The sequence below is a fragment of the Agelaius phoeniceus genome, chromosome 4, assembly GCF_051311805.1.
Source record: "Agelaius phoeniceus isolate bAgePho1 chromosome 4, bAgePho1.hap1, whole genome shotgun sequence".
Lineage (NCBI taxonomy): Eukaryota > Metazoa > Chordata > Aves > Passeriformes > Icteridae > Agelaius > Agelaius phoeniceus.
In genome coordinates, this window is record NC_135268.1 from 22,767,233 (window position 1) to 22,793,710 (window position 26,478).

Consider the following 26,478-nt stretch of genomic DNA (forward strand, 5'->3'; position numbering starts at 1 on the left):
ATCTGCTTCAGAGTTCTCTGCCTGCTGTGATAATCTCTAATGCTTCCAAAAACCTCCTCCTCCTGGTCATCTCTCTGGTTAGCCTGGCAGGTCAAAGTGGAGCTTTAGGGAAAACTGCCCTGGCAGCCTTAGGGAAACCACAGCTATGTGCTTTCTGTCATGCAGGGACAGGTGGATAAAGTGTACTGGCTGGAGAAGTCAGCCCAAACCCCAGGCACTGGTTTCATTTTTGCCACGCTGGTGTTGACTTCTGCATGGTTAGGCTTGCCAGGCTGTTGGTTTGTTTCTATTTTTACTGTGGATGTATTTTTACCTGAACATTAAATGTGAGCTCAGAAGAGAGAAAGCAAATAGTCAAAGATGCATTACCTGCTTCTCTGGCAAGGTATCTTGCAATCGCCAGGCTCTGGTGAATGATAACTCCATCTACTTCCAGAATAGGGAGTTTGCCAAATGGGATAGCTTGGAGGGAAAGTAAAAAAGAAAAAAACAACCAAAAGTTAAATCATAGCCATTTTACAGTGGGAGTCTGTGACAACTGTAGTTTTACCATTCAGAGGAATGTAATAGCACTTAACAGTTTGACACTGTTTCTATGGAGAAATGCATGGACTAAAAATAAAAAAGGGTAAGGATGTAATCAGAGTGCACTGCAGGAAGGCAGCTATAGCACAGAAACCAGAAGTGCATTTCTTGTTTCCTGGCTTCGTTCTGTAGAAGCTGAATGTACTTCTATATATCCAGAATTCTTTATATAGAGAAACTTTTCAGGGGAGTATTAGTTTTTCCTTCTCTATCCTCCTTTTTCCTCCCCAGGAAAGTAACTGCCAAGGTTAAGTAAAGTACTGCTGAAGATTTCATGGGGCAGGATGCAGCTGGGGCATGAAGCAAGAAACTGAGCAAATTGAGAAGCAGCAGTGATTGATTTCAGAACTTGCATCATGACAAGGCATTTCACTTGGCAGTCATCACTGAGACAAATATATCTTTCACACTGCACTACAAATCCCAAAAAGATACTCAAATTCACCTAATGTGGCTTGCATAAAAAAAAAAAATCTGCCAGTTATGGGGAAGAAGCCTCCAGATTTTAAGTAAAGGGCAAGACAAACTAAGCAGGTATCATGGATATCTCTAAGGGAGCTTGAGATAAGAAATCAGTCTTAGTTTTCTGTTGTTAATTTCAGAGTTACATGGAGGCTTGGACTGCTGTTTTGCTGTGCTTTGGAGAAGTTGCCTGTGTGGTATGAAATGAAACTGGAGCCTTGGAGCAAAGGCTTAATCTGGGGAAAACAGTTGTGTTTAGGGCAGTGACAATCTGCTTGTGGGAACCTGGTGCTCTTTGTTCACTGAGGGAACCGTACATCTCTGCATTCCCAAGGATGCTGTTTCCAAGTATGAACTGCAAGTGCTGACCATAGCTAAATGCTTTGAACCCAATTTTCATCTGCAATACAATTTATATAATTAAGATTTATTTCCACTTTAAGAGTATCTTGTGATGTAAAAAGGGGGTAGTGGTAAAATGAGAACATTGGCCATTGGAAGCAGGCAAAGTGCTTTCAAAACTAGGAGAGCTGTCTTTACAGGGCAGCTGGAATGTCACCTCTACTCCATGAGCATTTTTGTTTCTTAATAAAAAGGGGTCAATAGTGAAATCTTATGCATTTGTAACTGTTTAGCAAGGCAGCTTCATAAAGGATGAATATTGCTCTGTGGTTCAGTATATGAATCACATTAGATACTGGGTCCTAGATGTTAAGTCTTGATCTGCAACATGAGTTTTGCAGTTGTACAAGGCATCCAGGACCCCTCTGTGCCTTTTTTCTGTTTGTTTTATTTTTTTTTCCGCTGCATCTGAACACAGTACTCGTGATGCCTGTTTCTTTCCTTAAGTCTTAGCACACTGGGAATTCAGTATGAATTTGGATGCTGATGAACAGCAGAAGCAAGAGAGTTCAACGAGCATTAGCTGCTGTACCCCAGGAGAAAGCAGGCTCTGCTGCTTTTTATTGAAGCAATATAGACTTGTTGCACAGAAGACTTCCCATGTTCATTATCCAGAGAGCAGCAAGGTCCTGGCAAGTCCATGTTTTGTTCCACTGAGAATCACTGAGAGATGGCAAGTTGTATCCCCTGAATGCTTCACAGGAAAGCTCTCTGGCTATGAAAATGAGAAAAGCATTGGTTCTGTGCTCTGGGTTAGTGGTGCACAGGGCCCTGAGCATCACTGCTCCAAAGCTGCAGAGGTGTGTAACAACGTTTGCTTATGTGAAGCACATCTTTCAGGACAGCACAAATAGAGGGGATGACAGCAGGTGTGACTGCTGGATGTGCCAGGGTGGTCAGCCTGCTCCACATCCTCCCAGACCACACAGGGATGTACAACAATGCCTGACAACAGGAAACAGCACAAGTGCAGCCAGAGCAGGGGTATTGGCTCCCCCCATGAAGGAGTTAAGCAGCCTCTTTTGGAGGCCCCAGTAGGAATGCTCTGGGGTGACGCAGTTCTGGCAGGGTCAATATGACTAAGGCAGTCTGTAGCAATAGCTGTCAAAACACACTGTCACTCACTGCTCAGGCTGGGGAACTGTGACACTGGGATTGCTTCATCTAGAAACCCACAGATATTTTTGCTGCTGTGTTTACATACAGGAGAAGTCATCTATAAATCCCAGCTTTGACTGATGTTTCACTTTATGGGTCACTACAAGAAAAATTAAAGCCAGTTTGTTATTATGGGCTTTTTTTTTTCTTTTTTTTTCAAGAAACCCTTGATTACAACTAAAGAAGGGAAATATCTTTCTGAAAGTTAAGGAACATGGATTATGTTGTCAAAGTCAGCTTTCAGGCAGAGTGGTAGTCAGCTCTCATAGCTCTTATGTTCTGTTTCTCAGGAATCTGGTCATTTCTGAATTCAAGAGAATTGCTATTCATTCCCTGAAAACATGAGTAATGTTTACAAAGATCATCCTCCTCAGTGCTGAGCTACTTTCTTGAAGACCTGGTTATTCTCTTCTGAAAGAGAAACTGAGTTTGCAATTTAAAATATACAAAGACAGCTTTGTTTTGTGTACCTACAGTTGCATGACTCTTAATACAATTATGAATTAATAAATGAGAGCAGACTTTACTTTGTTATCCCATAATATCTAAAAGGATTTATGCTTTGATTTATAATGAGACTTGGGGTTTGTTTGTTAGGAGGCAGCAAATCTATTGCTATCATTACTGAACAGTGGACTCTTTAAAGGGTAACAGATGGTAAATGGTAGATGCTCCTTCCTTTCTTGTGTATTCAAAATGCTATTTGATTTTTTCTTAGCAAGAACAGGGAAAAATTTGGATTAATGTAAACATTGATTTTTTTTTTACAGCTGATAGAGTGCGCGTATATATTTATACACAGATTTTGTTGATTATTGAGTTAATGAACTATAAATGAGTGCAATTCTAAGAGGTTTGAAGAAAGTACACATGTCCTGTGCAGATCATTTTAAAAATCTGATGTTTCTTCTTGGGTGCAGGGCAGGCTATTCTTGAGCACCAGAAAGTACAGCAAATATTCAGGCTGTTTTACAGCAGAAGAAAATAACACAGACTACTCAGGAGGGAAGAAAATATTTCTAGTACATCTCCTCCATATCTGAGGAGAAGGTATAATGGCTTACAAAGCTGTGTTTTCAGTCTGGATAAATTTAGGGAAAAAAAAATCTTTGCCTTTGAAATGTTATTGTCTAAAATTCATGTAATGACCAAAATTTTTTGGAACCTGCTGTAAAGCATCTTTTTCCTTTTGTAATTTAGAATAACAGTTTTCCCAGAAGATTTGTTACTGTATGTCTGAGTTTGGCTGTTACGAGGAAAAATGCATTTTCTGTGAAACTTGGGCGTCTTCCTTATCCAGCTGGAAAAGAGAGGAGTGGATTTTTGTTACACAGCTCATCCTAAGGGAGAATGTGAGGAGCCTTCACACTGGATGGACACAGTTTGATTGCTGGAGGTAAGGTAGGGGTTTGAGAAATGACCTCGATGTGGCCTCTAGAAACTTTGCCAGTTGCACAAATACACCCAGGCCACATTCTCAGGGGCTCCAAACAAAACAGAAACCTCTCTGCATATGGGTTTAAGCAGTCTTACCCTTAGACTCAGGAATATGGGCTTTTGTGCATTGCTTTGACCTCCTGTGGTGTTTCTGGCCCAATTCTGCTCATTGACCTATTGGAGGAGATGCCCAAATGCCCCATGTGCATAAGTATGGTACTAAACCTAATGAAGCTTTCTGAGTTTTGGTGAAAGGCATGGTTTGTGTGACTGCAGATGAGCACAGCAGGTAGGGTGGCTCCTGCCAAGCTCCTACTTCAGATGAGCAAGTGAAAAGCTTCTGTGTGAGAGATGTTTGGGTAGAATCAAGGTCATAGGGGCAAGGCATGAAACACCATCCACTGGGGAGCCATTACAATACAGCAGCAAAGCCAAAGTGTAGTGCAGGCTGAAAGGATGTTAGTGTCACTTTGCTGGCTTTTCTCTCACCCTTGTTATTTTGGGGGCTGCTTGGTACTTATGTCAATTTAAACCCTTGTGTATCCATACAGATGTGCTTTCCATGTTTTTCAAAGCAATCTTGTCTTACAATGTTTCCTACTCCCACTTGAGCAAATGCATTTTGAGAAGGAAAAGCAGGAAAATCTATTGCTGTCACCATGCAAACAGTGTCATGTCTCAGGCATGCACAGAAGATGACCTTTGCTGTTTGGTTCCCGCTTGCTTCGCCGCTCATCTGAAGTACAAAGCTGGGTGGATGCTGGTGTTCCAAATTTAGATTGAAAGAGGAAAAGGGGTTTTAAAAAGCCTCCTTTTTGAATAACTAAACCTGTAGTCCTCTTTAAATTGAACTTTTATCAGCAGGTTCTTGCTTTTCATATTATGTTGGTTATTTATTGGCTTTTTGCCTCGCATGCTGGAATGAAATCTGCACAGTCTACATTGCCATGAAGAAAACTTTGACAGGGGACAAGTCCTCAGGCCGATCTGCAGTCCCTTTTCTTATTTTAGGAAGATCTCACTAAAGTATCTAGGAATTGGATTCATTCCTTTTCATACTACTTTAGTTTTCATTGGCTTTTGTGACAAGAACTGCGGTGTTTATACAGGTCTCTGCTGGATGCTGAAGAGGGGAGATGATGTGTGTTAAAAAGCAAGACCATCCCTTTAATGAATTTCCACTCCATCAAGCCCCTAAGGGCTGTGATAACTGCTGGCACCCTGCCATGCCCATAAGCTCTCACTGGTGCTCAGGCCTTCCCTTTGAACACAAGCTCCTCACTCATCCTCCTGGCCATGACCCAGTGGAGAGTGCTCCTGTGGGACTGTTCCTCTGTCAGGGGCAGGGAGGGGAAACACAACAGAGCTGAGCACAGTTTTGTCCAGTCCTGGCACCTAGGCTGGTCAGCTGCTGGTGCTGTGCTTCTCACTGCTCTTCTTCCCCATGCAGATACAGTTCTGAACTCTCTCCTTCCCTTACCTCTTTCTTCCATTTTCACTGATCTTAACTTCTCCATTATTCTTCTCCTCATTTCTGTCTGTCCTTCCAGCATGTTCCCCCCTTTTTCCGGAGCTGACATGCCCATGACTCATCCTGCCCATGTTGTAATTGTCTGTGGCTCTGATGCAATGCAGCCTGTATTTAAGTGCTTGATTATTGCTCAAAAGCTGAATAATTAATCATTTGGTAATCAAGATTAGATTGGCTCCATAATAAGGCAGCTGGATTAGTCAAATGTGGGAGCAAATAAATGTCACAGACCTGTTTCTTACTGCAATATCTGTGTCAAAATAAGTTCTCCTTTGCCTTGAAAACTGACCACAATTGCTTTTCCTATCCATTCCTATTTAAACTGGATCACAAGAAACAGATACTTTTCATGTATTTCTTATTAGAACATGCAATATGTATTTTTTTTAATGGTGGCAGAGGAGCAAGGCACTTGAGAAATGGTAGGCCCAGAGTGGAGGTACCTAGAATCTGAATCTTCTAGAAAGGGACGATGAGGAGGATGCTGTGATTTAATCTCAGCCCAGGTTTGGTTTTATTACAACTCATATTCTCTTTGGAAGTTCTTGCCAAGCCCTACTTTTCACCCGAGACAGCTATGTACACATTTCAGTGGAGCTACATAGCAGAAAGGCACTCAGGAAGCAAAGCAACTGCTGCCCTGAGGAATTGTTGTCCAGTGTCAGGTGCTTCTCAAGATTTATGTGTCACCTTGGGCGTATTTTCAGGGCCATTAGTCCGTCAGGTTTCCTAAAGACCTTTCAAGCACCATTCTACACATCCTAAACTGTTTATGGGATGTTTATGGCCATCAGTGTAGGAGAAGCATCCTTTGCTATGAGGATAAAGTGTGTTATTGCCATTGCTTCAAACTGCTTTAAGGAGCCACAGATCAAAAGCTGTTGCTGCCTGCCAGCTTAATATCAAAGGTGGTGGTAACTTAGTTCACCATTACAGTGGATTTTCTGCTGTACGATGACTTATGTCAGAGCAAAGATGCTTTCTGTGAACAGTCCACTGTGAGGGAGTACAGATCTTGTGTGAGCCTGTTGTAGATCTTGAATTGATTGCCCTTTAAATGGGGGCATAGTCAAGTCAGAGTTTGTTGAGAATGAGTTTGTTTACTTGTTAAAATTATTATTGACTTACATATGGTGAAGCTGCTGCTTGATATTTGTCTGATTTTTTAAATTCTGTGCTAAAGGAGGACAATGCTAACACTTGTACACTGGTTTCTTTAAATGTGTTTATATTCTAAACTGCAGTCCTTGCCCAAAATCATCAGCTGGAAAATTTGCCAAGGATGATGTGATTAGTGTCAGAAGGGAAAAAAACAAATGTTGAGTTATAGAAATGTTAATTTCAGTGTATAAGCCAAATAACAGGAAGTTCTTATGTTAGAATAGGCCATCCTTTCAAACACAACAAAAGCACCATTAGGTGTAAACAAAATCAAGTGGGGCAATATTTCCAGGAGGAAGAACTTACTTATTTGCCTGAAGGTGCATTAGGATTACAGCTTACTGGTGGCAGCCACTGCAGCTGCCAGTTTTCTTTCTCAATGGGTTTTCTTAACATTGATCTTTATGCACAGATTTTCTGTTTTCCCATCAGTTTTACAGAACTAAGTCTTTTCCTCAGAATAATGTCAGTATTTCCTGGTTTATAGGGTATGATGATGTGGATAGCTTGGTATTTCTTGCAAAACCTTATTTCAATTTGAGAAAACTGCTGAAGCAAACCCATCCTCTCAGATCCCATTCAGATTCCTGACTCCTTGTGCTCTTGGACAAACTTGAATTCTTCGATTTTTTTCCTTACTAGCTCAAGAAACATGAAGTGTTCTCTTGTCCAAAAGACAAAGCACAATTGGTCACTTAAAGGGTGCAGAGGCATTCACATTCTAGAACAAGATGTTCTAACAGCAGACCTACCACACAAGGTGACAGCGTTGCATCACTCTTAGAAAATTGTTGATGATCCCGATACCTGAGCAGCTCAGGAAACAATGCAGGAAAGTTCTTCCTGTGCTTTTCTTCAGTGCTCCCTCCACAAACCTCCCACTGGAGCCTTATCTACAGTGTGTACAGTAAATGTGCAGTTGCAGAGCCATTACCACAAAAGCACTGGGAGTAGAGACACCCTAGAAATCTTAAGCTACACACTTTTTAACTCCATCTGCTGCATTAACAAATGCTGGAGATGTCATTAACCTTTGGACACTTTTGTTTCTCTTTCTGTGCTCTGAAAAGTTTGCTGGCAGGCTTACCAAGGGTTAATTGGAGTTTTTAATTTTCTCTGCATAATGGCTTTCCACAGCAGCCTTTATAACTGAGCCCTAGATGAAATGCCATGGCAGATAAGAAGTTTATCTGGGAGGTGCTGCTCTAAGATTTGTGAAGTCATCTGTGCAGAATTCATACTGGCCTAAGAGTTCTTTGAATTTCAGGTACCTGTAGACACCCAGTCAGTGGATGGGAACGGGAATGTACCTCCTAACTGACCAGGAAAACATACACCTACACAGAAATAGTTGGGTGAATATCTCAAAGTGCTGTTTACACCTTATAGCAGCAGGCTAAACCTTTGCTCTTCAAATCTCCCTAAACCCTAGCTCTCGCACCAAAGTAATGGTGCCATCGGCCACCACTGACAGGCACATTGCAGACAACAAGCAATTAAGAGGTTTGCTAATTTAAACAAGAGTTAAAGTTTTATTCATGCATAAAAATGTAATGCTGCTTAAGGAACTTGTCTGGAGATCACCTGATGACTATCTCCTCCTCCTTTGTGAGGCATTTCTCATGGTTACTCACAGTATTTCCAGACAAAATGTTCTCCCACAGGCAAATCATTCAGAAAAACACTGAATCAAAGGTAGCAACAAGGCTTTGGAACAAACAGCCTTAAGTGTTCAACAAGACCAATAGCCAGCGCCCCAATCTGCCCTAGGGCACCTAAACCCTGACTCTGCAGGCTGTGACTCAACACAAGAAATGGCTGTCTCCTAGAGAGGGAGTAGGTTTGTACAGACTTTGTGTGCCTTCACACTCTAAGTGTTGCATGCAGCATCTGCCCTATGGAAAACAAGCCTTGTGTTCTCTGCTATTCTGAGTTTTCAAAATGTGTGTCAGCTCCCTCCATAGAGACACAGTTTGATGAGGAAAAAGCACAGGGTAACAGGACTCTTGCCCAAGAAGTTCATCTACTGCTGTGTTCAAAAGTGAAATGAGGAGATCCATCCAACCCACTGCATATACACAGGCATTGTTCACTCTGCTGAGAATTCTTCTGCACAACTCTCATTTATATCTGTATTCAGATCCTTCATATAAAGTTTTTTTGTCCTCTTATTTTTCTTGAACTGGGTCTCCCTTAGAAAGAAGAGAAGTAAAGTAGCAGATTCCTGTCAGTCTCATCCTTGTGAAAACCAAAGGGTGGTAAATGTTTAGCAATGGTAAAGGGAAATACAACTGCATTTGATGTAACAGCAGTTAAAGCAATGTAATTTAGTATGCAGTTTATTTTGTAGCCTTCAAAAATCAGTAAAATTGGTCAAATTAATTGAACCAATAACATAATTACATATTGAGAAATACCAGACAAATTGCTGTGTACACTTGCATATATCATGTTTGCCTTTACCCACTTGCCTATGAAAGATCTGGAACCAGTTTTGACTGCAGTTGGCAAATACAACATGATGTCCCTCTTTTTAAAAGCCTCAAATATGATGAAACAAGATTAAAAAAGACTTAGAGAAAAAGAATACTTAGGAGCTGCAACTGCACATTTACTGTACACACGTCCTGTACACATAAAGCTCCAGTGGGAGGTTTATGGAGTGATAACTGAAGAAAAGCGTAGAAAGAACTTTGCTGCATTGTTTCCTGCACTGCTCAGACATCAGGATCATCAACAATATTCAAAGAGTGATGCAATGCTGTTACCTTATATGGTAAATCTGCTGTTAGAACATCTTGTTCTAGAATGTGAATGCCTCTGCACCCTTTAAGTGACTAATTATGCTTTGTCTTTTTTATTTGTAATACTTCATCAGTATAGAAAATGCCACATAAAAACATACTTTCCTTATCCTCTCAGCTTTGTTTCAGGACAAAAGTGAGTGTGCATACATGTGAATATGTGTGTAATTAAGTAAGCTCTTTGCAGAGCTTATATCAAGTCATCTGAGTTCTTAATCTCACCTTCAGTTTCTACCCTGCTTCCTGAGAAATGCAGTGAAAGAGAAATAAGCTATACCACATGGTTAACTGGCTTAAGCTCTTATAACAAAAAGGTTTCCAAAGTCAGTCATCCCCAGCTGAAAGTGTCCCTGTTCCACTGCTTCTTATTCCTCTCTCTTGATCTTTGCCAGTGTTTTCTATACTTGACCACTTTGAAGGCTTCAATTGCCACTTGAATTACAGCTGTGTTTGAGTGTTTATCATTCTAGTTACTGCAAACAGGAAAGACCAAACCTACAAAATTGGCACCCTAGAAAAATCTGGTAGCTTGCATGCTGAGCTTATTAAATGGTGTGAAAGCTTATCAAGAAACATTGCTTCATTAATAAAGTCACATTGTGAATTGGTTGTGTCTTTTCCTCAAACCAAAGCCATTATTCTTCATTCTGGATGTGCAAAGTCATAGCCCATGTAGCCAAACACAAGCCTAATCCCTGAAGACACTGATTTCCTACCCAGAGTCTTGAAACGCGGGATCTGTTTCACTTGAACTAAGGCTAATTTAATGAACAGAAATAACAAATACCTTTAAAAGCTGAAAAGAGGTTATTTAAACAAAAAGACATGAAATGAATGGGGTACAATAGCCTGAAGGGTACTTCTGGAAGGGTTAGTAGGGCTTATTCTTAGGAACAATTATTTTCTCCTACCTATTTTGATCCTTTTGGTTTTTTTCTTTGCCATAGCAACTGACTTTGTTTTCTCATTATTTTTCCTCTCTCAAGACCTTTCAGGTTGCAAAGGAGTGTCTTTCCTGACCTTTCTCTCCAATTTGGCTTTCTGAACCTAGGGTGAAGTTGAGGTGTGGTCTTTGAGATGAAATTACCCAGAGAAGCTGAGATCAGCACTCATTTGGTTATCTTTAGGTACACATAAGCTGTACTGAATTGATAAGGAGTAAAAGCTCAGCTGGATGACAGCAGGTAAGGCATTTCAGATTGTCTGAATGTTTGGATCCAGTCTCCTGTGAGAGCATCAGCAATGATATTTTGGCTGTCTCACCTTAAAACTCGCACAGGCTCAACTAAAGCCAGAAGTTAAGTGTACTTGTGCTCACAAAACATACAGGTACCTCTTCAACTGCTTTTCTTTTTGCCAGCATTTCTAGTGGAACTTTGGCTGTAAGTGCTACTCACTTGGCTTGATTTTGGGCCAGTCTGCTGCTTCTATCCTGTGGTCTTCGTACTTGGTGCCCGAATAGGCAAAGAGGTAGCGGCTGATCTCTGCTCGTCCCCGCAGGTTGAAGTAGGTGAGCTTGTACTGAGGCATGCTGGACCCTGCTGGGAAGGGAGACAGAGCTGCTTTACACAGGGTTAACTCAATCCTTGTCTACAAAACACTCTGTCTGCCTGGTTGTGACAGACATGCTTGTACAATGCAGAGGAAATGTTACACCAAGCCCTGGTGCACTGCACTTTGCAATTGCTGCATTGCTCACACCTTTTTGTTCCCCATTTGTCAGCCACAGCACATGCAGACATGGACAAAGACAGCTGAACCTGCAGTTCCTCCTTGAGTGACTCCTGAAAGCTGACTTGATTTTTTTTTTTAATTCAGATGTAATAGGGACTTTCAGCTTTCATTTATTTCTCTTGTGACTCCAAACTCAGGCCATCTATAAAGTGATTTTTGATTTGGTTTTATTTGTTGTTTTTTTTTTTTTCCCCAGATATATTATTCTTCTGTATCAGAAGACAGTTGTTATCTCGAGGAGCAATTTTGTTCAGACCTGCCCTGCTCAGCCCCTACTGCTTATGGAGACCTTCATCCAAGACCAAATCATGAGAATTATGAAACCCTTGTGATTTTTTGCATCAGTTAGTACCAAAGTTGTATAAGCAATCGCCCAAAGTTATTTTAGAAGAAAAATTTGCTATGGAAACCATGCTACAGTGTTGCTTTGAGAAAATTATCATTGAATTTTCAGATTTTGTACAGAAGCCAAAAGAAATCTTGAAATTACTTTATTAAGTTTTCATGTAATTTATTTTTTTCCTTTCAGTTCCAGTTAGGAGTCACTTTACAGGACTTGTTTCCCAGGGTAACAGGCAACAAAAGAAAGTATTTGAGAGTTTGATTGTACAGCAAGGATGGTACAGGAAAGGTGAACAGATAAGGCTGCTTTACATGCAAAGGTAAGAATTTACACATAGCACTTTAATAAGAGAGCTCAGCTGAGATTTGAATGTGCTGGGGAAAGGATAGTAAAACAACCATCTTCCTCCTCACCCACAGCAAAACTTTCTCATTTTTGCTTTGAAGTAGACATTGCATTTACCATTCTTTTATATGCATCACATTCAGAATGTTTGTAAGAAAGCCTGGAACACAGATCATCTGCACTGGAACTCTTTTTTTTTTTTTTTTCATGAGTAAGAGCTACCACATAATCTCACAATAGAACAACCCCCTGTTTAGTCACTTGCCTTGAAAACATGTGCTTGAGGAAATACATAATGAGCTTTTCACTTTAGACAGAGAAGCTCTGAAAAGAGCAAACTGTTTTTGCCACTTGTTCCTCTAAAGTCAAAGCACGTAACTTCTGTCTTCAGAGTAGCAAAAGCAAAAAGAAAACACAAACAAAAACCCCCAGCAAATAAGCACATTAGAGACTGCTTAATTAATTGTAAAATTTATCTGCTGCCCTACAGCATGCAGCAGGCTCAGAAGTGAGTTATTAGTGAATGGAGATTCACCTTATTAGTGAATGGAAACTTATCATGTCAAATGGCCTAGCAGAGAAGGAGGAAGAGAGCTGGAAAATTACCAATGGAGACATCTACAAGTGCTTCCAAACAGAGATTCCATTACAATTAAGTCAAGTGTGTTCTTTTGCACAGTACAAAAGAGAGAGGCTTCAGGTGAAATGAGTTGCATCAGGATGTGATTAGTTTTTTAAAATGTGTTAATTAAGGGAAAACTTGTTTCTCTGCTGCTTGGCAAAAGCAGCCCACAGATTACAGGTGCAACCACTTCTCTCTCTAAGGAGAGAAATTTTGACAAACCCAGCTTTTTCAAGCAAGTTTTAGGTAAGTGGCAGAGCTTGGCTACTCCATTTTCAAATTTTGTACCCAGATTTATTACTTGGTATGCTCTATATATGATAATACGATATACTGTTATATACTATGAATTTGGTTATGTGTCTAGAAAGTTAATGTGAAAAGAGACAATGAGATTGTAGCAGGATTTTCCTCCCTTTTCTCCCTGTTTCTGATTTGGTGTTGTCATTTGAGAGTTAGGAATGGCATTTTTAAAAGAGCTTGTGTTATTTGAGATTCATGACAGCGACTCAGGAGCCAAAGGGAAAAACCCTCAAACCTTGAGTCTTAATTTTCAGGTTTTTAGAGACAAGCAAATGCTACTGATTTAGTGTCTGTTTCCCTCCTTTAGGAGTGTCCATAGAATTTTTTCCATAAACACCTATAGCAGTCCCAGTGCCCTGGACTTGCTACACCACTCACACATGGCTCTTGTTTCCTGGATACCTCTTGCCCACTCAGCCTTCTTTTAGCAAATAGTTGCTGGCAGCTGGAAGGCATTTAAAAGCATAAGAATAGTAGATTTTCAAGGTGCAGTTGTGAGGGAGTGGACACCTACACAGAGAGAGGGCTGGAGATGGCTGAGGCCCGAACATTCCAGTAGGTGAGTGTGTTGAAAGAGCCTAATTCTTACACTGGGAGCTCTCTGTACACAAAGGCACGTCCAGTCAAGAGTAGTGAAGTGATGTAAAGAATCAGGGAATTTTGGCTGATGATTAGCAAGTCTCTCTGCCTGTTGTGATAGACAGTGGAATAGTTTGGTCTGTCAAGGAAGCAGAGGAAGTTATTGTTTGAGTTGTCTAAAGCAAAGCTAAACAAATTTCTAATGAACACATCATAAGGAGTAATCAAGTATTTGTAGTGGTGATGCACTTCTAAGCTTATGATTTTTTTTCCATCCATAAGCAAAAATAAAAACAAAACTAAAACCAACTCTACAAGGAGTTTACCAAAAATACATGACGTTTTAAAAGCCTTTATAGGTTTACTGTAAACATGTTTTTGTAAATATTTGTAGGTTTTATTTTTTATTTACATTTACTGTGAAATGTCAGGAGTAGTGCTTCCTAAACGATTACAGATAAGTTTCTAAATGAAAGAAATGGTTGTGTTCAGAATAGCTTTTTGCCAAACATACAAAGTAAGCTGTTAGGGGTTTCTTTTTCTGGTCCTCCTCTCCCTCATTTCCCCAGTGTGTTTTATAAAGAAGGGGATCATGAGGAACTTATGAAAACCATTTAAACCATCCAGAATTACTGAATTATTTAAAAATGTCATTTCTAGGGGAAAAAGATCTATTTGGTGTCTTTGAGTTGGTTTTTGGGGTGAAGATGTTGGGAGACTTTTTTGGAGGTGGAGAGCAGGAAAATCTTTATCTAAAATTGTTTCTCTTTTTTAGGTCAGTCATGGCTTAAAAATATTAAAAGATCGTGTGGTGGGTGGACTTTAGTGCCCAGACTTGCAGGCATTTAGCCATCTTCTTAATGCTATTAAATCTGTTCAGGTGAGTTCATTGCAAAGCCAGATGTGTATAAAAGCAGGAGGAGGTGATTTACTTTCCACCAATAAACCTGCCACCTCAGCAGTGGTTTTGGAATTTTTATTCTGATGAATACATGGCTGGGACAGCCCTGTACACCTGCCCATCCTACAGTGACAGCACTTCTGAGAGGAAAGGTGATGTCTTTACAAACAATTTGATGAAGATGTGGGTTTTGAAGTCTTTGAAATGGGTCTTAATGTCTCTACTGACTCTGGGCTGCAGGTTGGCTGCTGAGCCCAGGCAGCTTGGCTGCTGAAATAGACAGGGTCCACACAGGCCTGAGTTCCTGAACTTTGGGGTAAAATAGTAGGTTCAAGGGGGGATATGTGGTAGGTGGTTCAGGAAGGCTGTACCTTCCTAGTTCCTCAGTCAGTGGGAGGGGGAAGAGGGCAACGTGTGGCTGGGAGTTTGGGATAAAAGGAGGCTGTGCCCTCTGAAACCTCAAGAGAGAAAACCCTGAGGGCATGCACCCCAGTGGAACCTCTCCCTTTATTCGAATAAAGTTGCAGGACTCTTGTGTCTCCTTTTTGGACATAAGCCTCTAGCATTTGTGGTTTTTCCTGACACTTCAGTCCCAGTTTCATTGCATACAGCTTTCAAAACCATGAACTCAACAGCTTTAAATTTACTAATTTAATACTTGAAAGTTGTTGACCCACTTAGCTGATTTACCAGCTTTCCTCTGTGACTTTCTGAAAGCCAGCTTAACTGGCTTTAACATACCTTTAAACAGAAGATTAATGGATCTCATGATTAAATTAAAATTGGAGCCCACCCAGTGACAAAATCAAACAGGAAATCTGAGAGAATGTCAAATATGTGTGAAGTTGGTGTCCACCATTATACTCATGGGTCAAAAAATCATGGTGGAGTTACAAGTGTCTAAAACTTTTATGACATTTCAAATTATTTAGAACTGTGGCTTTATGGAGATACTGTTTTTCCTTATGAACTTAGGATGCTTTTATTGCAGTTGAAGCAGGACTGAGCAATCGATTTGAAAACTTCAAGCAAGATTAGAGTTTAAAAACGGAGCCCAGGAAGGAACCAGCATTTTTTGGGGATGGAAATACTGACTTTCAGATAGCAGTAGTACAGAAGAGAAAAAGCACTGGCAGAATGGACACTGCTCAGGCTGATTTTCATGCGTGCACCCAAAGCACTCAGCATCTGCTTGCCAGTGTTTGGTCCTGTGTGCCCAGCCTCAGCAAAATTAAGCACCAAAACTCTGCTCGGCTCTCTAGTGGAACAGTGTTTCATCTCTCTTTTGGAAAATCCTGCCCTCAAGGGACAAGAAAATATTCTTCAGGCTGGTAACAGCCACCAAAACCTGGATGCATGTGAGGAACGTATTAACTTTTATTTATGCCTCAAGAGAGACTGCTGCCATTTTAGAGTCTTTGAGCAGACAACGCCCTCAGAAAATGGTGAGAAACTCTGGTGGGATTTGCCTGGCAGCATGCCTCAATATTGTCCAGGTTTTATGCTATGTATCCATTTTTTGTCGTGGGGTGGAAAATTATACAGAGCTTTACCGTATAATTTATAATAATACTGCATGCTATGTTCAGGAGGCAACTGGGACACATGAGGGGGGCAGAGGCCACTGCCATTTTAGGGTCTCTATGAGGACAAGGCCTTTAGAAAATGGCGGGACACTCTGGATGTGGGGAGACTTGGCCTGGCAGTCAGTCAGGGGAGGGAAAGCTCCCACCACTGGGCTGCAGGTGGTGAAACCCTGCTGCCCAGGAACAACTCTCCCTGACTAGACTCTAATCCCAAAGTGCTCAATGGAATTACAGGAGGAGCCTTAGCACATAAACGCAGATAACTGCACCGTAACCAGGGCCTGCTGGCTCCATTTCTAGGGGAGCAGGAGGCTTGTCTGGAGGTCTGGCTCATTCTGCCCACTGTTCTGCTTGCCCTGCCTCAGCTATGTGGTCTTCCCTGCCTCTCTGTTCCCCTTTCTATCCACCTTTGGTGATACAATATTTCTTTATTTACACCAAGAAACCTGTTCAAAAGAATCCCTCTACGATTCCTTTGCAGTGGAACGCGACGATGGCAGGTACTCAATGTGTGAATTCAGAGAAAATACTTTGAAATAAGGCAGCACATAACTACATTTTCCTGTATAGGGTTGTTAGTATTTGAGATGACAGTCAGCAGAGACCTTTCCCTGAGTGAAAGAGGGAAAAAAAAAAAACCAAAAAAAACCCAGAAGGGAAGAGGGGGAAAAACCAGCTAAGTTGAGCTATGTGTTCATATGCATCCAAAGTCTGACAAAGGGCTTGTGGTGCAAAGTCCCCTTTAACTGTACTTTGTGCTGCAAGAAATTAAGGGTTTTCTAGCCTGAAGGTTGCATTAACACTAGAGGATGTTAAAGAGCCCAGATGTTCCCTCCAAGAACCAAGACCAGTAGGACTGAGGTAAGGTTCATCCAGATGCTTCTAAAAGTTGGATCTCGAACTGTGTGCTTGGAAAAGATGATGCACTGCACTGCATTTCTATTCATTCAGCATGAGGGTTCTTCATTAATTTAGGAGTCACTTATGGAAACAGCCAGAATTAATGCCTGACACAATGCTGCCCTGGCTGTGGGTCTGCCATAGAAGGGGAAGCTGCAGGTCTTTGTCTGCCAGGTGTCATTGTCCTCTCTTGAATTGCAACCAGAGCATGACAATGATTCAGGAGAGATGATTCAGTCAATGGATACCTCTTAATTTTATTGTAAGATTAAGCTTTTATAACCATTCAGAGTGCTTTTTTGTAAGATTAAGCTTTTATAACAATTTGGAGTGCTTGGATGCTGGAGCTGATTATATATTCCATTTTCATTATTTTGCAGGATGAAAATATAACAACAAATCAGCTTTCACTCACGTAAGCCTACAGGTATCTCTCTGCCAAGAAGACTCTTACTTTATGAATTGAAGTTTGTGTCCTCCATAAGCACTATCCAAAGGTGAGAAGCTTTGAGGACATTTTTCTTTGTTTTTTTTTTTTTTCTAGTGCTGTTTTCAAAGCATTTGCTCTTTCTTTATGACATCTTTCTGCAAAGTTAGCCTAAAAATCAAATAAGTTTTGAAGCAAATGCAAACCCAACAACCTGATTTGGATGTCCTACAGGGGTGGATGGAGCACTGCAATTTCACCCAGTTCTTATATTTACTCATATATTTCTGCCATGTACACAGTCTGAGGTCTTAAAATTAGTGTCAGCCAAATGTCTTCCATTAATAGTAACACTGGGATTTCAGGTAAGACTCTTTCTTGTCTTCCTTACTCCCAGTGTGTAGGAGTATACAGTATGGGTAAATGAAGGTGGTATAGAATGTAATCTTAGCCCCTAAAGAGTTGAAGCTGAGCCAATTATTAGGGATTGGGAGCAGGCCTGACTTTAACAGGCCACAGCTGTAGCCAATAAGAAGAGTGTTATAAAAAAATGGATTGGTTGAGGAGATCTGGAGTCAGTTGGCTGCTGTGAGGACAAGGAAGAGTCAGTGCCTAGAGGAGCTGCCTACAAGAAACATCAAGGAGGTACGAAACTCCAGCAATATGGAACCCTTGCAATGTAATGATAATAGAATTCTTGCAATATATGACAACACGGGTGACAGGGCCATGGGCACAAGTAGTGCTCATGTCAGCTAGGATACTCAAATTAGAAAATGAAAGGTGAGAAGCTGGCTGGGTCTCTGCATGTATAGACAAAAGAATCTTTGCACATTAAAGGAGCAATCTTTCTTAGGCTGTCAGCTCAGGAGTGACTTGACTTCTCCAAATATGAAGCATAGATTTTTGGTTCTGTTCCTTAGGGGTTGGGGAGAGTTGTGTTCCTTATGGAGTACAAAGAAAAATCTTTAACCAGGAAAGAGACTTAGTCTGTCTTGTTTCGCCTGAGAAATATTAAGCATAGTAAGTTCAATTTTGCTCATATTTGCTTATTGTCCTTGTCATATATTCCTCATCCCTGTGACTGGAGAGCTGAGCATTAAAGCACCTTTCTCCCTCCTCAGTTTTAAAATGTTTTAGCTGTCCAAGTGAGCCTTTCTGCCTTCATTTGTTTAAAGTTTCACATTTCAGAAGAAGGAACCAGAGAGACAAGACTAAATTAGTTACTGTAGAAGGCAAGTAAAGCAAGACTTCCACAGCTGTAACTTTATAAACTGCACAGTGTAGGAAAGATAAAACTATCCATGTGCAGTATTTCTTCCTTTTTTTATTTAACCAACATAACAGTCAAGGTTTTGGGGAAAGGCATAATTGTTTACATTATCCCTTTTGAGCAGTGCTGAAAAGGCAGAAACCCTGTGAGGAGCAGCCTTGCCCTGCCCGTGGGTGTGGTGCTGCACTCCTGGTTACCGACCAAATTGGTTGCTGCAGGAATGTCTTCCATTTTTTTACCTTAAGTTAAAAAATATTAGAGATTTAAGAGATATTTTCAGCCTCTGAAAACGAATAATAGTACTGACTTAATAGTTTTGGTTAGTTTTTGGGTTTTTTTCCCTGCAAAGGAGGTTTGTTGTTTTGTTTGGTTTTTTTGGTTTTTTTTGTTTTTTTTTTTTTTGGTGGTTTTTTGTTTTTTTTTTTTTTTTTTGTTTTGTTTTTTTTTTTTTTTTGTTTTTTTTTTTTTTTTTTGCAAAGAGAATAAGAAATTTTCTGCCCAACCTTTTGGGGAGAAGGATTAGAGAATATTAGCAGATTGATGGAAGACTGCAAGTCTTCCAAGTCTTCCAATGGAAGATTTCCACAGTAGTCTGGTTTGACAGAAAATAAAATTAAAAACTCTTAAGTAATTCTATTTGCTGTCAGCTCTCAGTCTGACATAGGCTCTCTTTCTGAAAATTGATGGTCTCTTTTCCCACTCTGGTCCAGTTATAGAAAATAAACATATGGAATTGATACCTTATATTTCTAAGCCAGATAGCAATCTGGATCTTGGAAAGAAAAGAGAAAAAAAATCTGTGCACCCTTTTCTGTTTAATACACAAATCATCTGAAGTCAATGTTTGTGGAATTTTATGTAGGGTCCAGTTTTGAAATAACAAATTCCAACTATAATGGATGCTTCTTAGTATGATTTTCAAGGTTAGATTTCTGGATCACATAGAGCATAATATAGATTTAAATTATTTTTTAGAAGGATTTTGCATGTGCATACATCTGCTGTGCTGCTTATTTGTGACCGGTGGGGGAAGTCAACATCCTAAAAATGAGAAAAGGTTTTAAGGCATTAATGTGAGAGTATTGACTAGCACTAATGGTTATAAGTATTTCAAGTGACCTGATGAGTAAAACTCTACTATCTGAGCAAAGCCTGATCTATCAATATGTGGGCTTTGAAAAAAAAAAAAAGGAGCTATAGGAGACCTTAAAGCAATTATCTCTCCAAGGAAGCTTTAGGCTTGATTTGCTGATGTGGAAAATCAGAACTCAAAAATATCCTTCAAGAACACAGGAAAAAATAACCACTTGGTTTTTTGCTGATTTTTTTAGAAAAATAACCACAATGTAGCAGTGAAAGAGGAAGACAAGAAAGATATGAAAAGTTGTTTGTTTTTTTTTTTTTAAAGTGGGAGTCCAGTGTGAATGGGCAGTGAATGGGTGTCCACTGTCAATACTTGTTGAAGGAGAATGCCAGACCTCACTGGGTTTCCCTGAGCTGAGCTTGTGATTGCCCCCCCAGGCAACTGCAATCAAATTAATCAAAATTAATTCAGATATCTGAACTTCACCCTGTTTGAACTGAAGGGAATGAGGGAACTCTCACATGTCAACAAGATTAAGGAGGCAGGGAAGTGGTGATGGACAGGGCTTTACTCAGCTGCTTCAGCGGTGTGTCCTCGGTCTGCCTGGCTTGCCACACCCTTCCCTTTAGGGCCTGAGCATCTGTGGTGACTTTGCTTTCTGTCTGATCCTCAAACTTTGGATTTGCATCTACTTGGTCCCAGTTTTACGTAGACAACTTTTGAAATTGTTTTGTGCAGCCTCTTTTAGATTAATAAATTTCACACCCGTGGCCATGAAATACTGGTAAATAAAATTGCAAGAGATCTCAGGAAAGATGCAGACAAAGGAGTGGTTAGGATCCTTTCTCAGGAAAAACTACTTAAGTCTTTTATATCCACATCAGATGTTTCAAGAATTCCCAGAAGCATTTTGTGGTAGAAGAAAAGCCTAAATCATCTTAATGCTTGCCAACTCCATGTTACTGCAGTAAAATTCATGCCTTGCATCTCTCTCTGCACTCTCCAGATGAATCAGCATGACCTCATAATATTCCTACAAAGCTCAGTTGTGAGCAGCGTAGCTCTGTACTGTTTAGCTGGCTTTCCAAAGCCAGCTGCTTTTTGCCAGGATGAATCATGTCTGTTTTCTGACCTCATAAGCCTGTCCAGCACAAAAAATTTTGTAACTGTCTTGGCCACCTGACATCTTTCCTTGGATGCTAAAAAGTGCGGTTTTTCCTATCCCAGTCATGTGTGGGTGTGAGTGTGTGTCTAAGTGCAAGGGGGAGTACAAGTACCAAATCCTTCCCCCTGCTTGTCTAAACAACTTTGCTCTTGACCTGTTGTATATCATGAACCTACTGTATAATTTGCTAAAAACACCCCTAAATTATAGGCATGAAAGACTCATATAGGCTTGTAAGCATCCCTGTAGCAGGCACAGGTTTGACTGGGAAAGATTTTTATTCACTTTGCAGAGTTCTCCAGTACCCCCCACTATGTGTCCTGGTCACAAATTCTTGGCGTCCTCCTGCTCTGCCCTGCAGTACATGGCACACACACAACTGTGCCCAGGAGGCATCAGTACAATGGGCTGGGGCACAGATCTCAGGTATTTTCAGATATTTTGAAATTCTTTTCTTAGCCAGAGTGAGCCTGAGGAGACCTTGCTAAAGTGCTCTTCAGGCATTGCCGTTCTCCTTGAAAGCACCAGTGCCAAATGTGGCTCTACAGCTCTGAGCAACACCCAGCCAGAAGCCTGGGGACCACCCAAATTTAGCCATAAATGAGAAATGTGCAGGACCCCTGAGTTACAGTCAAAAACTGCCCAGTATGTAAAACCCTAACCTGTGTGTTCCTACACTTGAGTAGTAAATGCTTTCTGAGAGGCAGCTTGCTGCCAGTTTCTCATGGAAACTGCAGCTAGTCTGGCTCTGGGGCAGTCCCAATTGCTGCGTGCCTGGCACAGAAAAATGGCCCTTTGGCTGAGGCATGCAATTACACATCACACATTCTTTTTTTGTCACACATCAACTAAACTAAGCTTGTGAGACAGCATAAAGCTTTGTTTGCCTTCCCTCTTTGCATCTGCTACAAATACAAAGCTTAGTAAAATTTGCTTGGTATCACTGAATGTCCTTGTTTTCTCTCTTTTTCCATCTCATGCTTATTCTTTACTAAAGTCATTCCAGCAATATTTTGAGTTCCTTCTAAAGAGATTCAAAAGTAGGTATTTCATTTTTTCTCAGTTCATTGTTGTGGTTTGTTTTCTAGGAGTTTTAGCAGATTGCCTCGAGATCAGATAAGGTTCTTTAAAGTGGTGGCACTTTGAAATGTATATGTGGGATTTGGCTAATTTTTTTCCCCCTTCCTTCTTTTTTCTAATGCTTCTTGGACTAACTGTAAAAAGGGAAAAATTTTTGAAATTTGCAGCATATATGGTAAGTCTCCAGCAGGTGTGAATGAGCATAGCTTTCTGTGCCCACTGCCAGTCCAACGCTAGCCATGTCAGTGGCTCCTGGGCAGTGTAATTACTTTCTGGTGAGATTTTGATCAAGGACGTTTTGAAAACGAGCACCAACTTGGTTGGTGCTTCTGCTTTGCAGCTGCTCAGGAGAAGGTGGGACAGACAGAAGGAGAAATGTTATGAGCAAACCTTTAGGGCAGCAGAGCATGTTGGGCAGTGGCACAGGAGCGTGCTGTGCTGGCTAACATGCTTGCTTGTGCAGGAACCCAGAACTCTTTAAAGAATTACTTTGTGTATATTTTCAGTTTAAAGTTTGGAGAGCTCCCGTCTTATTTCTATACAAATAGATTTGACCGTGTGCCTGGGCATGTGTGCGTCTGCAGCAGGGAGCCATTTATACAATGTGCACATTTTTAGGTAGAGGTGGATTCTATTTTGGATTAAATAAAACAAAAGAATGAACAAAAGTAAACTTAAAGACCATTGTGTCTTTGTTTCTTTACAAATAATGTTGCAAGTTTCGAGTATAAAAGTACTTGTGTTTACAAACAGTTGTATGGAGTACAGAAGCCCAGGAAAGATACTTTTATAGCTTTGGTTTGTTTGCTTGGATAGTCTGAAATGAACAGGGAACGAGAGACTGCTTTTAACAGAGGAAATGTGTGTGGGAGGATTATGTATATAGGAAAATGACAGCAGTTAGAAGGAAAGAAAAAAGTCCACAATGGCTATTTAGAGTATCATTTTGAAGTAAAAGACAAATAACAAAAAAACCTTCAACTTTGATAAGGAAAAAAATTGAGTGGAGTCAGATGCAGGAGATTTTTACTCTATAGAATGACTGTGGGAATTAGGACCCAAGTATGTTAATCCACTGGTTTTGAACACAGGAATTTGAAAAATTAACAGAACAGTGCACAAAAATAACCTGAAATAATTGGTTGGTGCTGCTTAAAATTCATTGAATTTCTCTGACGTTAGCCTAGATTTAGCTTTGGTTATGTAAGTGAAGGCATTTTAGTCAGCCTTTACATTTAATGGAATATTGGTTTGAAATGGGTATTCGCTTACGAAAAACCCCCTGCAGAATTCCCAGAGCCTCCTCACGCTGATTTCTTGGCTGATGAGGGCGTCTTTTCTTGGCAAGTACCCTGACACACAGCCCGATTACCCAAGTAGCTCAGTACTGACTGAGCAAGGCACTGATGAGGAACAGCGCCTTGGTTCTACACCAGGCTAGTGATCTGCCTGTTTGTCTCTAGGAAAGCAGCTCACAGTTCTGAGCAAAGTCTGGTTTCAGCGGTGCACGTGGTGGCACAGATGTCCCAAGTGCAGCAGGCACAGTGTAAGGATGCCTGGAAGCAGCAGAGAAGGTGCATACATGGGGCGCTTGAGTTACACTCGCAGCCACCGTGTGGAGTTGCTCTCTGCCGGTAGCGCCACTCAGAGAGTCAGGCTGAATACACCGAATAAATCTCTACAAATTAAACACTCCCAGGACGTGCTCTACACGCATCGTAATTTGACAGCCTGACCTCGCACGCAGCCACTGTAGCGGTAGCCTAGGGAGGGCAGAGTAGAATCAGAAGAAGCAAGGGGAAAGAGCGGAGCCGGGCTGCAGCGGCAGCGCAGCTGAAACGCAACTCACTCCGGTGCGGTGATCCGCGGTCCCTTCCTCGGTGCTCGGGAGCTCCCCTGAACGCCGACCCCGAAAAGGCTGCGGCGCTCGGGCACGGGCTGTTAAATATGCAAACCACCCCCTTCCCATGACCGCCTGCATGACTCTCCTCCTCCCCCGTCTCGCACACACACGGTATCTGCATCATTCCTGATAACGAGCGAGTTTGCTGACTTGGGGCTAGCAGAGCGTACTGACTGCTGGAATTTCTTGGATTTCGTTCCAAGCAAATTTCAAGTGGTAAAGTGCCATTTGATATTATATAATAGTAATAATAATAAAGACAGGCTCTGAAGAGTTGAGTCAGATGATGGGTGTTTTTTCTAAATGTAAAATATGTGGAACAAGTCAAGTAATGTCTTTTGTAGATTATTTCTAACTCATGTGAAGCCCACATTCTTTGATCTGTTTATAGAGGAAAGCCTCAAACAGATGCAAACAGAGACACTCCAAAATGCTCCACCACCAGTACTAAAAGAAAGCCAGCTCCTAAACCTATTACATAAAGAACCAAGTGTGATTTAAGTTGGTGGTTTTGGTTGGTTTTGGTGGTTGGGTTTTTGTTATCAGTGAAGAAGGATTTGTGGTGCAAACTGTGTCCATGAGTAATGCACGTTTGTAGTTATGGCTGTCATGTTGCTGCTTCTCATCTGTAGTGGATGTTGTACTTTTCTGTTTGTTTTTCTTTCTCCTTTTTGTACTTCGGCCTTAACAAAGTCCGTTCAACGTTGCTCTGCTTTGCTCTCCTCTGAGCAGGGGATAAGAATGCAGCAGAATTCGAGCAAAGTTTTCTGATTGTACAGTGCAAAGTGTACCACACAAATCTGCTCTGAGGCTTTCTTTGTGTCAATAAACAATTGTGTGTGTTCCCTGCAGGTGCAGGGAGTGGTACTAACCAAAGCACTCTCTCCTGGCATGAGCTGATAGATCAGGCTCAATCGTTTGCTGCCTGTCAACTCATTTTCATGTAATACATGTTTTTCCCTGATGTAAACAGCTGAGTTTTCACAAACCAACAGGCTTTACAGCTAAGAAAAAATTTACAAAAAGAACCCCAAAGTCTCTTCTAATTGGGACTGATGTATACTGAGTGATAAGCCAAATTGCTGAGGCTTACCTTGGTGGTGGCATTTCCATGCTTCAAGATTTGCCTTGGCTGCAGATTTATGCTTTAATATTCCTTTTCTCCAGAATGTCACCTTGGAGGTGATGGTTTCGAGGGCATCCCAAAAAGTAAAGTTTCAAGTGCTCTAATACCATATGTCATCAGTTTTTAATTGTTGACCTTTGATAAAGCAGACTATATGGGATAAAACAGTTCCTTCAGTTGCAGAGAAGCAGTCTGAGACTTTTTCCTCATTTAATTTGCAGAAAACTGAAGGAATTTTTATGGTTTTAAAGCAAATGGAACTTGAAAGAAATGCATTTTATATACATTTGCACATTTTGAGCAACTAGGAATTTTAATTTATTTTTATTTCGAGCAGAGAGTGAAACACAGCAGCATGTTGTGGGATTTGGTTCTCAGCCTTCTCAAAGGGAGGCAGAAGGTATTATTCTCCAGGAATTGCTTTCAACAGACAGCAGGTTGGCAAGCTTGCCAATAAAAACACGGTAAAGCATTAGTAAGCACACTGGTAATCTAACATTTGCTTTTTTTGTGAGCCATTTAAGGAGTTAAAACTGTACCTTCACTGCAAGAGTTCCATTCACAAGTATGAAATACAAGTGCTCCTTTGTGCTACAATTATACCTTCAATGACTGACAAGGTACCGAAACCCCCTTTTTCCCTTTGCTTTTCCAACCTCTGACAGGAGTGTGCTGGGGCCACATTTTTCACTTCCCCTTTTGAATGGGTGACTGAGTCCCTGTCCAGTGGAAATTGCCCTCAGGCCATGCATCGTGGGCAGGCATTATTCCCCTCACTGCTGCTCTGAGCACCTTAGGGTCAGACAGTGGGATTTTACAGGGGCACCTATCACTCAAGCTAAGTACAACTCTTTACATGATCAGGAAGTAGGCTCTCCTAAAGAAAAAGTAATTCTTCCTTTCTGCCAGATTTGGCTCAATGCATGTGAATTATCAAATAAATTCCTCTGCTTTCTAAAATGGGAAGTGATTTGTCCATACGATTTCAAAATAATGACGTTAGTAGTGCACTGCCCTTGTTTTCATTTGCTGATGATTTCTTACAGATTAAGCTCTCCCTTTCTGTTGCCCTTTTGGCCTGCAACTGCTGATGATGGCATGAAAAATTGGCTGAACTTCTCAACGAAGCAGTCAGGCTGGGACTGTGTATCCATCTGTTACATGAGGCTCCTTGCCTAAAGCATCTTTCACCTCTGTCCAACTTCTGGAAACTTCAGGGATGGGAGAGCAGACCAGTCAAGATCATGATGTAATAAATGAAGCATGGATAAAACCTGGGTGTGGAGACATCCATTCATGTCCAACACCGTTCCTGGGAACGGCAGCAGGGGCACTTTAGTGGCAGGAGCTGCAGTCAGCTGTCTCAGGACTCAGCAGCTGACCTCTTGCCCATTTGTGTTTTGGTCATGGAGCAACATAAAGGTTTCTCATGGTCACCTGAGCCCCATGGACAGCTCTGTGGGTGTATACCTGCCAATTGTGTGGAGTCACCAGTCAGTGAAAGGATGTTTTCTATGTTTTTTATACAGGGAAGTGAGGACATTAAGGTCAATGACACATTTCATTT

At 41.0% G+C, this 26,478-nt stretch overlaps 1 protein-coding gene across 2 annotated transcripts in view; it reads right to left on the reverse strand.

The window, feature by feature from the left end:
* The window catches only part of HPGDS (hematopoietic prostaglandin D synthase), a 29,777-nt gene extending 5,904 nt beyond the window's left edge, over positions 1-23,873 (reverse strand). The window contains exons 1-3 of one of the 2 annotated variants that reach the window (XM_054633479.2): positions 23,732-23,873; positions 10,938-11,081; positions 370-462 (exon numbers count right to left, since the gene is read on the reverse strand). In XM_054633479.2, coding sequence (XP_054489454.2) covers positions 370-462; positions 10,938-11,070 — 226 coding nt within the window. In that variant the 5' untranslated portion in view covers positions 11,071-11,081; positions 23,732-23,873. The remainder of the gene's footprint in view (positions 1-369; positions 463-10,937; positions 11,082-23,731) is intronic. The other variant, XM_054633480.2, reaches the window with a different exon arrangement.
* Between the last annotated feature and the right edge of the window lie 2,605 nt (positions 23,874-26,478).